The sequence below is a fragment of the Emys orbicularis genome, chromosome 2 (genome assembly GCF_028017835.1).
Source record: "Emys orbicularis isolate rEmyOrb1 chromosome 2, rEmyOrb1.hap1, whole genome shotgun sequence".
Classification (NCBI taxonomy): domain Eukaryota; kingdom Metazoa; phylum Chordata; order Testudines; family Emydidae; genus Emys; species Emys orbicularis.
Genome location: NC_088684.1, coordinates 121,472,820 through 121,485,365, shown reverse-complemented (window position 1 = coordinate 121,485,365; position 12,546 = coordinate 121,472,820). Strand labels below are relative to the sequence as shown.

Genomic DNA, 12,546 nt, shown 5'->3' with positions numbered 1-12,546 from the left:
CCTAAATCCTGGCAATTACTGTTCTCTCAAAGTCTGAATCCTATCCCTAGTAAAATATTGAGAGTAATCATGTCTAGAAAATCCAAATCTGTTACTTGGTCTGCTTTCCATTCATCTGTCAATTTTGTAACTGTATCCAAACAAATGTTTGTCTGGCAAGATCTAGTCTTCATAAACCAGTGCTGCTTATTACTCATGACTTGGTTATTTTTAAGATTGGCTTTATTTTGATAAACCCTTGGATACAGTCTCAGAACCTTACTGTCAAAATGAATTCAGATCAGCTTGGCTATGATTACTGTCACATGGATTGACAACTACGTGAAAGGAGTGTAAAAAAAGGATTTAATTTAACAAATGTTAAATTGAAAGAGGAGTCTAGAAGGTACAGATGAGTTTAGTATTGGATCCAGTCTTAATATCTTCTTTAATTGTGTAGTAGTAGTAGGTAGCATGTTATAAAATGTACAGTTACTAGTGTGCAGGGAGTGGTACAAAAATAATACAAAAGGTTGTGGAAAGATCTAAAAAATCTGGGCAGAAAACAACAAGGTGAATTCTCTTAGAAAAATGCAAGGTACGTCTGGGAAATTATAATCCCAAACACAGATATGTAATGGGGAGGAGGAATCTGGGAAGTAATAATGCTGGGAAAGACTTATCTTTAGGTTTGACTGAGGAGAGAGAATTCAAAACAAATTAGTAGTGAGACATCTGAACAGAAAGGACCAATATAATTTTGGGCTGCATTTGCTGAGATATTCCATGACACAGCAGTGAGGTAATAACCATGACTGTAATTGGAATATTCTGTGGTTAATATTGAGCACCTCTTACTAGAAAGGTTTTTTTTTTTTTAAGAATTTATTTTTACAAATTGGAGGAAGTTCAAAGGACAACAGAAATGGTTGTGAGACTGAAAGGACTGGTTTGTAAGGACATCTTAAAAGCTATATGGGTATAGCTTAGCTAACCATTGATTAAGTGGGGACACAAGTCTGCAAATACGGGAAGTGCATAACCATTGAGGGAGGAGAGGTGGCACAATTAGGATTAATGCAATTAAATTAAGAAAAGTAAAACTTAGACCAACTAGTTATAAGCATAACACTCTCTAATGATAAACTTTACTAGGCTTTGGAATCCCAGTGAAAGTGGTGTAAGCTGCCCCATTGGTTGGCATATTCAAAACTGGACTAGAAGTAAGCCTAGTACAATAAAGAACAATCCTGCATTACCACAAAGATGAACTAGGTGACACAACATCTTTGACTCGCTTAAATTATTTAAACATGCACACAAGTTAGGATGCATTTCTCAGGCTTAATTTCAAGCTTTAGGAATGTGCCATGAGCGTGCAGCACTGGTCTGACTTTGTGGAATTTGCATCCTCTGTGGGAGCTTGGTTTGCTGCCTGATAGAGGTGGGGGGAAATGTCAGCATACTAGCCTTGCTAATAATGGTAGACAATAGAAGCATTTAAAGAGGACTAGCTGTGGAAGGAAAGGGGTGAAAGAAGAGAGAGAAAATGTGAGGTGGCAGGGTAACAGGAGGTGAAGCGGGACCAGAAAGCACCAGGCCTAGAGTAAAGACGCAGGGAAAAAAGGATCATGCCAGAATAGCATGTAAGACAGAAAAGCTGGTTCAATGATGTGAAATGACTAAATCACCTGCCCTGTGTGCTGTGTTTTCAAAAAAACAGGCATAATGCTTTCTTCTTTTTAAACAGAAAGTTGCCTCATGTGGTTTTCTAAATATTATTTATGGGACCATGTCCAATGCAAATGCATTTTGAATTGAATCATGCATTGTGAATCATACAGATTGGTATTTCCAAGATGGCTCCAAAAATGTTACTCAGGTTTTAATGATCAAACATCTTAAGCCCTAGGAATGGCTTTTAGTTTAAAAAACAACAACAATGTTTAACTGTTTGTACGAATGGGGAAAATGTATTTGATTTTGTGTATATAATCAGCAGATAGGCAAAAGTGGAATTTGATTAATAGAAATAATTTGGGAATTGTTACGGCTTATGTGAAAAGGGCCTTTGAATAATGAATTACTTGGTAATAGTGGAGGGAATGCCTTCTGAAGGTGGATTAGTCTGCTTCCAGTGATTTCAATAAGTCACTTTTTTTTTTCCCAGCAGTAGTGTACATACATGAAATGTACATGTAAGTAGGAGTTTAATGTCTTCATGACCAGTCTGTCTGAATGCAAAAAAGAAAGTGAGAGTTGCTGCTTTTGCATGAGTCAGGATTTAATAAATATTTTATGGGTGTACCCAGCATGCAAGCTGTCATCTTTCAACCTGCAAGTTTAATAATTGGTATTTATTGGCAGTCTTTGACTGTTAGGTCCTTCATATTTTTAAAGTCGTAACTGTTGTTTTTGTACACATGGTGCCTTAGTAGTTATAAAAATGCAACTAAGTGCCTAAAAAAAATTAAGTTCATTTTGCAAGGAGACCAGGACTTGGTGATAAAAATTTACAGTTGTGACTTTATTATGCTGATTCAATATTTACAAACAAATATACATTCCTAAGATGATTTCTTCTCTGCCATTGTCAGGTCTTTTTTTATAACTTCAAACATAAAAGCAGGTACAAATTAGAAGAGGCTTTGTTACCCAGCTTTGGAACTCAAGTGCAACGCTAGTGTGTTTTCTTTACCAGGCTTTGTGGTTCGTTCAAAATATTGAGTCTGCTTGTTGAATTCTAGCTTTGTAGTGTAGCCATCAGCTTGTAAAGGTAAAGCAAGAATTCAACAGAAATTGAGTTAACAGTGTCTTCTACTTTTATTTGGTGGCTTGAAATTTAAAGTAGATCTGATTTTTTTCCAAGGTGTGTTGCTGGCTATGATATTATTGAAATGCAGCCAGAAACCCAGCAGAAGAAGAGGTACCAAGTAGTGACCTAGAGCTGGAAAACAGGGAAAAATAACATAAAAATACGAATTAAAAAGGGATGGTGGTGAAGTATGTTTGATTTTACTATTTAAAATTTGTACAAGAACAGATTGGTAGGTTAATGATTTAATACTTAGAATTTTAAAACAGAAAAAGAAAAGAATTTGTAATATCTATTTCATGATAACAATGGGAGAAACGTTAATGAAATTCAGACCTACAGACAACTTGTTTTGAATGATTACTTGCTATATCAATAGATATACCTAGTCAAAACAGCTGAACAAGGTAGTGTGTACTACAGTTTTTTCCTTGTAACCTTTTCCAGACCATGAAAATGAATGCAACTGCAAAGCAACAACTGCAATCAGACCTAACTGTATCTAGTTTGGTTAGAAATTCTCTTGGAATAATGTTTGTTGTTTTGCATGCTGCATGGGTCGTCACTGTGGATCAGTCTCGTACATGAAAGCAATTGTTGACATGCTAAGTACATTCCACATTAGCTCTGTATCCACCCACTCAATACAGATACTTGCATCTTCCCACGGCCAGCTTCTGAAACTTTTCAGCCGGGAAGATGTAACAGACTGATCTTACACTGCCACCTAATGGAGTATGTCAGTTTTCTATTGTGATATGAGAGAAGACTGTTTCAGTGGATAACTTCAACATTGAACTTGGCTAATTGAAATTTACAGCAGCAGATAGACAATGGAAGTTTAAATTTTTCTACTGTCGGTTTTGTAAACTGCCGCATTCAGTTATACAAGTTATGAGATCTACAGATGAAAAGTGCTATATAAGTGGCCATGTATTATTATGCTGTAAAAATATTGTAACATTTTAGTTACACTTTGTGATATTGAGCCATCAGTTTTAGCAACCTACTTTTCTTACAGTCTTCCACTGAGTCTCTCTTACAGCATTCTCCTATGATTAGAAGCTGTTCTGACATTTCAATATCTTGTCTCTGCTGGGACCATCCCTATGTCAAATTTTGCCAGAGTGAGTCATTGCCTCTCTCCTGCTATTGCAGAGGTCCTTGTTAACACTTTGGATTTGTCCTGTTTAGTCTACTCCAGTGTCCTTTTTGCTGGTCTCTCTGCATGCACGATTAACAGAGTACAGCTGGTACAAAATCCTGCTTCTAGGAGTCTGACTGATACCAGACAGAGCAAGCTCATACAATAACTCTAGTTTTAGCTTGTTTATGCTGGTTGACATTCAGAATCTGTGTTTATTTTAAGTTGCTCCTCTTGACCTATAAAGTCCTCTGGAATCTAGTTCAAGTTACCTTTTGGTGACTGTATCCAGTTTTCGGGCCTGATTTTAGTTTCTAAATGGGTTTATATTGTTATGTACACTGAAAAATCTACGACTGGATAGCTAATACTTTGTAAAAAATATCTTTATAATAAATCCCCTAAAAATGACAAAGAAGCATTAAGTTGTATAAATAGACTAGCTATGTTCATTAGTACGCATTGCCACCTATTGTTGTTCCACTTATTTGTTGTGTCTTTGTTTAAGTTAGAGGCAGTGACAGTTACTTGTTATATTTACCGAGAGCCTAGTCTGATCTTGATTGACTTCTGTGGTTATTATAAATAATAATAATAGTCTGTGTGTCTGTGCATGCACAAACTTGGTAACAGAATTTGCAAGAAGAGTTTGTATGGGCCTAGGTACATGAAATTATAATAAAATTAGGTGGACATTGTTCTTGCAGTATGCAATAACATTGGGATTGCTTGGCAGATGCGGCATAAATGACATTAACTGTATTTGACATATTTTCAATCTTGAATGTATGAATATACATTTTAACAGGGAGCAAGGACCTGTACAGCACTATGAGAAGTTAGGAGCTTGCTTCCAGCACACTTGAGGGAAGTGGGGTATAGATGATGGCTCAAATCCAAGTCTAACTTTTGTTGTAGTTAAGATTTGAATATAAACTGTGTGAAATTGTAATGGTTTTATTTTTAAAACACTTCAACCCAAGTAGTCCAACCACTGTTGAAGGGGAAAAAAAAGGTAACAAGGCTGTAATACCAAATTAGGTGTTTCAATAGGAATAAAGAGCCTTGATAACAAAATCTTTACCTTCATTGAAGGACTTTAGGATTTTCTCCCCCTTGATAGATATCAAAGTTGTGGGTCATCAAAGAAGGTTGACCCGCCTCCCATCATCTTCTATAATGACAAAGTCCAACAGGCCCAATCCTAGTGATCTCCTCTACAATGGTGTGTGGATGTTAATTATATCATTATAGCTGCCCAATTACCAAATCATTTGAAGTTATTTCTCACTGTCTCTCTTTTTATACAGATTTAATGGTAAATAAGATGCATAATGGTGTTTGACGCTTTCATATGGTGCCAACATGATCTCACTTTATGTTCCTATGTGATGTTCCCCACACAATGTGCTGCTGTCATCACCGCTACTTTCCTCACTTAGGAAAGAAAGAAATATCCCGTTCCCAGTAGAGGTAGCTCCTGTTCCCTGGCCAGAGTGTTTTGAGGTAGTAAGCAAGTCCTTAGAAACCAGTTTGTCAGTGGAATGTAATGAAAACATACACAGTATGTTTGCAGAGCCAGTTTCTTGGATACTTCTATCCAGACATTTTTAAAGATCAGATATACTCTCACTTTGATAAGACGCCCTTCTATTTGATTCTCCTGAGTTCTATTTGGATTGTCAGTTTTTCTATCATAGCAAGTCATGAAGACGGGAGTGTTACTAATTCTCACTTCTTCACTAATCTACAAACTTGGTTACTCCATTTCCCAAAAAAAGCTTTGTTAGACGTTACTATGGCACTCTGCTCATTACAAAGATATAAAATATTTTGAAAAACATGCTAATATGATGTATTAAACTCTACTTAATAATATTAGTGGACAAAAGTACTCCATGATGTAGTCTTAATTTAATATGCAAAATTTGTTAATCTACTATGCATCGTCCATTTGTTTCTGTGGTTCTATTATATGTAGTGTCTATGTCTTATCCATATTTGTGTGGTGTTGTCTATGTATGTATCTAATTTATAATCCGAAATAAGTAAATAAACATTTCAAACAAAAAATCCTCTAGAATTTTTGAAAGTGGCCAAATGTCACACTAAAATAAACTAAAATGCAACTAACTTTTAAAGTTTCTTCAGGCTCTTTGAAGGGACTTGTTTTTTTTAAGCCTGAACAGGCTAACTGGAGGGAGTACAGTACATTGAAATAAATGCTAAGAGTTATATTAGCAGTATTTATGTTTGTTTGGTTTTGTGCATGATATAGAGGGAGATGTTGGTAATATTTTGCAGTAATAAGTATTGTCTCTGAGAGGTTTTTTTTGTTCATTTTTAGTCAGATATCTGTCTCTGATACACTCTCAGAAGGTGTGCATCTACTTTGATGCTCATGAATAAATCCTGTTTTCCCTATGTGTTGTTAAATGCATGCATTAAGAGATGATACAGTACTTGAATGTCTAGTTTGACTCTCTTTCTTAGCCATTGAAAGATGAATCTTTAGCTAGATTATTGTTTGACCACAAGGGCTGTACATTTATGTATTTTGTGAGCACTATATTGTATTATAATGATCCTATACATTTTGTTGGTTAATAGGCACTCAGTGATAATCCCACTGTAAAAATTCTTATCCTGGAGTGTCCTTCCTATTTGAAGACTTATAACACTGAGCTACTGTCAAGTACACCTGACCATCAGCATTTCCCAGTCAGTACAATTAGCCTCCACAAAATCCATAATCCTATCAGTACTGTAATGAGTCTCACTGCATGCACATATGGATTTTTGTACTCCACATAATTCTTTCACCAAAGGTAGAGAAAACTAATTTGGACCATGTTGTATGCAATCTCTATTTCTCACACGTTTCCCCCCCTTCTTTCCATTTCTCATGTTGTCTCTCTCCCCCACACCACTTAAATAATAACAAATAATTTAGACAATCCTAGTTGTTTTAATTCAGTAGAGGGTGCCACTGGCAAAAAATTTCTGGGCAAAAGGGTGGTGTCCTTTGCAACTCCTGGTGCTAATAATCCTCAAGATGTAAAGTGTGGTGGAGCAAAGATAACTTCGTTTCTTTGCGATTCTCAACTCTTTTAAAAATACCTATCTTGGATTCACTAGTTCATTTTAATCTGCATTTTGCCTTTCAGCATATTTTTAAAATATATGTGTTAGAACAGTTCATCCTGGAAGCAAGTTTTGTAGTCCTCTTGCCTCTTTGAAATATGTTTACCAATAGTTTGTTTTTAAAATACCTTTCTCATTGTAATTTTCATTTCCAGTGACATGGCTGTTGATACAGCAGGCTGTTGGAGAAGATATTAAATATGTATGTTCAGTGTCTTCTTCATTTTCCTTTTGGTCTTGCCAGTTTAATTTTAAGTGCAAGGTCCTGCAAGTTTGTTTTTTGTTTGTAGTGTGTGTTGCACAGTCTAGCAGCAGTTTGTCTAGGTCATATGCCTCAGAGAGGATTTTATTTCAGGGTCTGTGTCTGCATTTATTACTTCATTTTTCGACAACAGTTTTTAATTTTTTTTGGCAGTGTTTGAATTAGTTTCTGATGGTTGGATGCAGCTGTGAGTAGAGAACTGGGAGTGGTAATTTTTTTTTTTTGATTTGGGAATTTTTGACAAATTGTGAACATGTCTTATGAATGGGAGAAAAATGGGTTTGATTTTAAATTTATTTGATTTTAGAATAAATGATGTAAATATGCACTGAGCAGGGGGAAGGAGATGAGTTGCAATAGTTACTTGGCTATTGTAGCCTAACGCTGTTGCTACTGTTTCATTGGCTGCCTACAGAGAGTATTCCATCCCTCTGCACCAATCTCCTTTACTTGGGTTGACATAGAGTCCAGGATTCACCTCTTAATAGATTAAGCCAACTTGAAAGATACTCAGTGTTCACGATTTTTTATACGAATGTGGGAATCGTAATATCAGGTCTGCGGTCTTTCTAGGACAATATACTATATTTTACAGTGGCCAGTACCAGATGCTTCAAAGGAAGGTTAACCTCCTCCCTAAAAATTAAACAAACAAAAAGCCCCTCAAATGAAATAACCTGAATATAAGGGAAGTTTCTTTCTAACCTTCTACTTTCTGTGTTTTTAAAAAATAAATAAATTGTGCATTAGACAACACACCCATGAATTCAGATTATTTTTATATTACCAATCAGACATATTGAAACTTCTTTTTCCCATCGGTTCATAACTTTGTGAGTCTGTGTTCCCTTTAGGCTGAAACTTGTGACAGTCTGGCCCTGTTTTGTAAATGAAAATAAATGAATTAAAATGGTTTGCATACAGATAAGATCAAGTAAATGGAGCACTTCTAACAAATGTGGATGGTGGATGAAATGGAAAGATTTTTATGAAATTCAAAAGACATTATTTTACACATACAAAGGGAAATCTATCCACCACCCACATTTAAAGTATGTTAGATTCTGGTGCAAACTTCAAGTCTAGAAATTCACTTTTTGGGGTTAAAAAGATCAGTGTAATTTCACAACTTTCACCATTTTTAATGCTACACAGTTTAGTCTCATGGTGCTTATTACCTGTTGAAGGTTTTAACATTATGTATGAATTTTCCATACTTTTGTGAGTATAAGCAAAAGTCTTAATTTATTTTAAAATGAGTATAAAAAGTTTTTTTCTACTTTATTTTTCTACGTGAAGTAACATGTGAGATTGAATATCTGCAGTATATACTCATTCATGTATACATATCTACACTGTGTGTTTATACATACTGGACACACACAAGGCGTGAGAGAGAGACATTGCTATAGACTTAAATGGGAGTTGGATCAGGCCCTTAGGGACCACCAGTCACTGTATTATCTAAATACTGATATTGAAAAAAATAAAGGGCTTAAAAGACTTACAGCAAAAGGTGAGCTTTGCTCTCACTTTTCTGGGGGTTAGTTGATAAGTATTCATTTTGTACATTTTATTGCATTATGAGAGAGTTTGAAATAAGAAGATGAGTTTCTGCTTGCCTTCATAGCACACAGTCTTCATTTAATTTGAGTAATCCTTTTACTAAACATAAATATTTTAAAGGCCGTATAAATTGATGTATGCATTCTTTTTCAAGAAAAAAAAATATTTGCATCAACAAATGTACATAGATTTCTAAATGCAAATTATAGTATTCAGATATTTTAAAGTTAAAAAAGGAAGTAACACCTTTAGTTGTAAAGAATGTTCATGGTGATACTATTTACTGTTAGAATTGCAGCTGTTGTGTGTAGCACCATTTTAATCTACTACTCCCATGTACATTAGTAAAATCCAAAAATAATGTACCATTTTAATTTCAATTGCCTCTTTCCTAGATCTGTTGGGTTTACCCTAGAACCATTAGTACCAGATTTATTTTGTTAGGTTGTTACAGTTCTGTGTTTTTATTCTGTTACTACTTAGTGTCATGATTTGAAGAATGGAACATGAGCTATTGTTTTATGTGGTAATTTTTCTTATAACCTTTTGGCAGTAAACACTTTACTTTATAAATTATTTGCCTTTTTCAGAGGCAGATTTCCCCAGAAGGATTTGGAGGCACTGTTTCCTGGGATGAGTGCCGATTTCACTAGTGAAAACTTCTCCGCTGCATGGTATTTGATAGAAAACCATTCAACAACAAGGTTTGTGGACAATAACAATGTTTTTAAAACATCCGACAGTATTTGTATTGTTACTGAGCATCATAGATATCAATGGTGGTAGTAGTGGAAGAAATGTTTGTACTGCAGTAATGTCCAGAGGCCCTAGTCCGATTTGGGCCCCATTGTGGTAGGCAATGTACAGACACGCAGTACAAAACAGTAAGGCTTTTAATCAGCAGGCATGTGAAATGCGGTAATAGAAAAAGGTAGGACCCTCCAGTGAGATTCATGGGGTGAAGTTTTGGAAATTTTTGCCAATGACTCCATCATAATGCTTAGGAAGAACAACTTCTAGCTTTTGCTTGTGTGCAAACCTTCAGAATTGTGTACACAGAACTTGCTCTCATAGCCGCCTAATTCAAAGCCCATTGAAATTAATGGAAACATTTTCCTGATTTCAGTAGAATTTTGGTCAGGCATGGGATCGTGGTAGTTACATGGATACATTATGTACATACACTTTTGCATAAGCAACTGAACATGCACAATTCTGCAATTTTTGACTACAGTAGATTTAATGGAGGATGGAGCACTGTTTAAAAAAATGTGAATTTTAATATTCTTGTAATGATATTAGCTTGAAACCGGGTATTGAAATAAAGACTTCATTTGGTGTAGTAATTTTCTCTTGCATTTTAGTGGTAGAACGTGTTCAGTTTACCAGGATCCAAGAAGGCTATGACCACTTTAAATGAAAAGCACACAGTTGTTTAGATGGGCATAGAATACTTTTCATTTACTCCTGAATTGAAACTATGACTGAAAGATCTCTAATTATAAGACAAAAGAGCTGCTCCAATAGCAAGGGAACAGTATGTTCCAATACATGTGTAAGAAGAAGAGTGTATTTGAAATAAAAGTAGTTGGGAGGAAAAATTACTAAAATGACTTTTCATTAGTTGTCTAAGCTCTATGAGCCTGATTCTGGCATCTTTACTTACAGTGAATAGTAACTCAGTGGGACCACTCATTGTAAAGATTGCAGACTTGAGCCCTAAAATAGATCTTTGTGGTTACCATTCAGGAACTGTTAACAGGACCAGGAATCTATCTTTTGGTTTACCAGGATTTAACTGGAATGTAAGCAACAGAATAAATCCACAATCAGCTCTCCAATAAAACAGTATGTCGATGAATAAAATACTGAAATTGTGGCTGTTGAGAAGATGCTGCTGTCCATGAGTTGAAAACATAAATAACTACATAGACAACAACGTAGCTTGACATAGACTTACTTTCTTAACTGTTTCACATTGTTGTGTTGGATCAGTGCCTAGTGATGCATTCATGTGTGAAGCCTCATATTAAAATGGCATGTTGTTACATTTTTCTGCCCATATTAACTCAAGGCATGGAATCTGTCTTTGGAAAATAATTTGTCACAACTTTCTGCAAAACCATTCTTGTGAAGTACAAATTATTGTTGTATAGCTTTCTTTATTTGCTTATCTCATTAAGCTGTTTTTTGCATTGGGTCCACTGCTCTGGACTGAAGCCATAATTCATAGGTATTTCTGTTCAAGCCAATGCAATGGGGGCAGAGTGCACCTTTATTTTGTATTGATTTATTTTTAAATGGAAAGCACTTTCTGTTTGCATGTTTGCTGACCCAACTCATCATAAGTATAAACAAGGAACAAGGGTAGGGCAAAGTGAAGGAAAACTGAAAATTTAAAGTGGCAAAGATGCAAATATTTTTTCAGACTAGTAACAGCAAGGAAGACTTGAATGATAGATATGATTTGATGATGATTCAGAGGTGATTATAGATTAACAGACAAAGTTGTGGATTAAGGATAATTCTGAATCTGCTGGATCTTTAACTATTTTCCCAAGGCTAGAAATTTCAAAAACATGGAACGAAGAAGACGTTACCCAGGTGGAGCAGAACATCAGAGTTTCAGATATTCAGTACTAGGAAGTTATGGGGTGTGTTTGATAGAACAAGTACATAAATGAGAACTAGAAGACTTAAGAGTTAATTAAGAAGGATAGACATAATCAAGGACAGATCCATGCCATGAGCTAATACTGAAAGAAAAATGTAAAAAGATTCCACTGAGTAGGCTTTCATTGACATAGAAATGGTGGGGCACAAGGTTGGGATTTGGGACTCCTGACACCTGTTCCTAACTTTGCTACTACTTTGTTGTGTAACCTTGGGCAAGCGAGTTAGGGTAAAATTTTCAAAAATGCCAAAGTGACGATTAAGTCCCACTGAAAGTCAGTGGGATGTAACTTGCTATGTCATTTAAGGTTTTTTCAAAATTTTAGCCTTGTCCTCTCTGTACCTCAGTTTCTTCATCTCTAAAGTGGAGAGAATACTCATCCCATTTTGTAAAATGCTTTAAAATTTATTGATGAAAAGCACTGTGTAACTACTAGGTGGCATTATTTTGGCCCCCACGTACCTTACTTGTGCTGTTGTGTTGTTGTTTTTTCAGATGAGCACAGCATATCCTTAATGTCCCTACCGTTTATTTAACCCCAGGTAGCAGGAACTCTGAATGTGTGGAACTTTGATGTTTTGGTTAGCTCATGTATGTTTTTTCCTTGAAGGAAATTCAGATTTTTTTCACCCTAAAATTATTTTCCTGACAGAACATCATAACAAGTATAAACAAACTCTTCAGACTTCATATTAATTTATCAGCTAACAGGGAAACATTAGTTAAAAGAGAGCAGTACTGATTTTGTTGAGCCCAGCAGTCTGAAAGTGCTGCTAGTAAGAAGTTCTTATTGTACACCCAAATAGGCCATTTCAGACAGTGAGTAATATGATTTCCGACCAGCAAATGGAAACGGGAAATAAAGCAAAACATTGTGACATCATCCCTGTATAAAGGGAAATGCCTTTGCACAGTGCACCAGTGCTTTCCTGTCTCACAGCAGGTGGGGATCACTTTCTGAC

The 12,546-nt window shown here is 35.6% G+C and overlaps 1 protein-coding gene across 1 annotated transcript in view; it reads left to right on the top strand.

The window, feature by feature from the left end:
* The window catches only part of EXOC2 (exocyst complex component 2), a 204,913-nt gene that overhangs the window by 29,485 nt on the left and 162,882 nt on the right, over window positions 1-12,546 (top strand). The window contains exon 5 of the mRNA XM_065398970.1: window positions 9,501-9,614. Within this exon, the coding sequence (XP_065255042.1) occupies window positions 9,501-9,614 (114 nt within the window). The remainder of the gene's footprint in view (window positions 1-9,500; window positions 9,615-12,546) is intronic.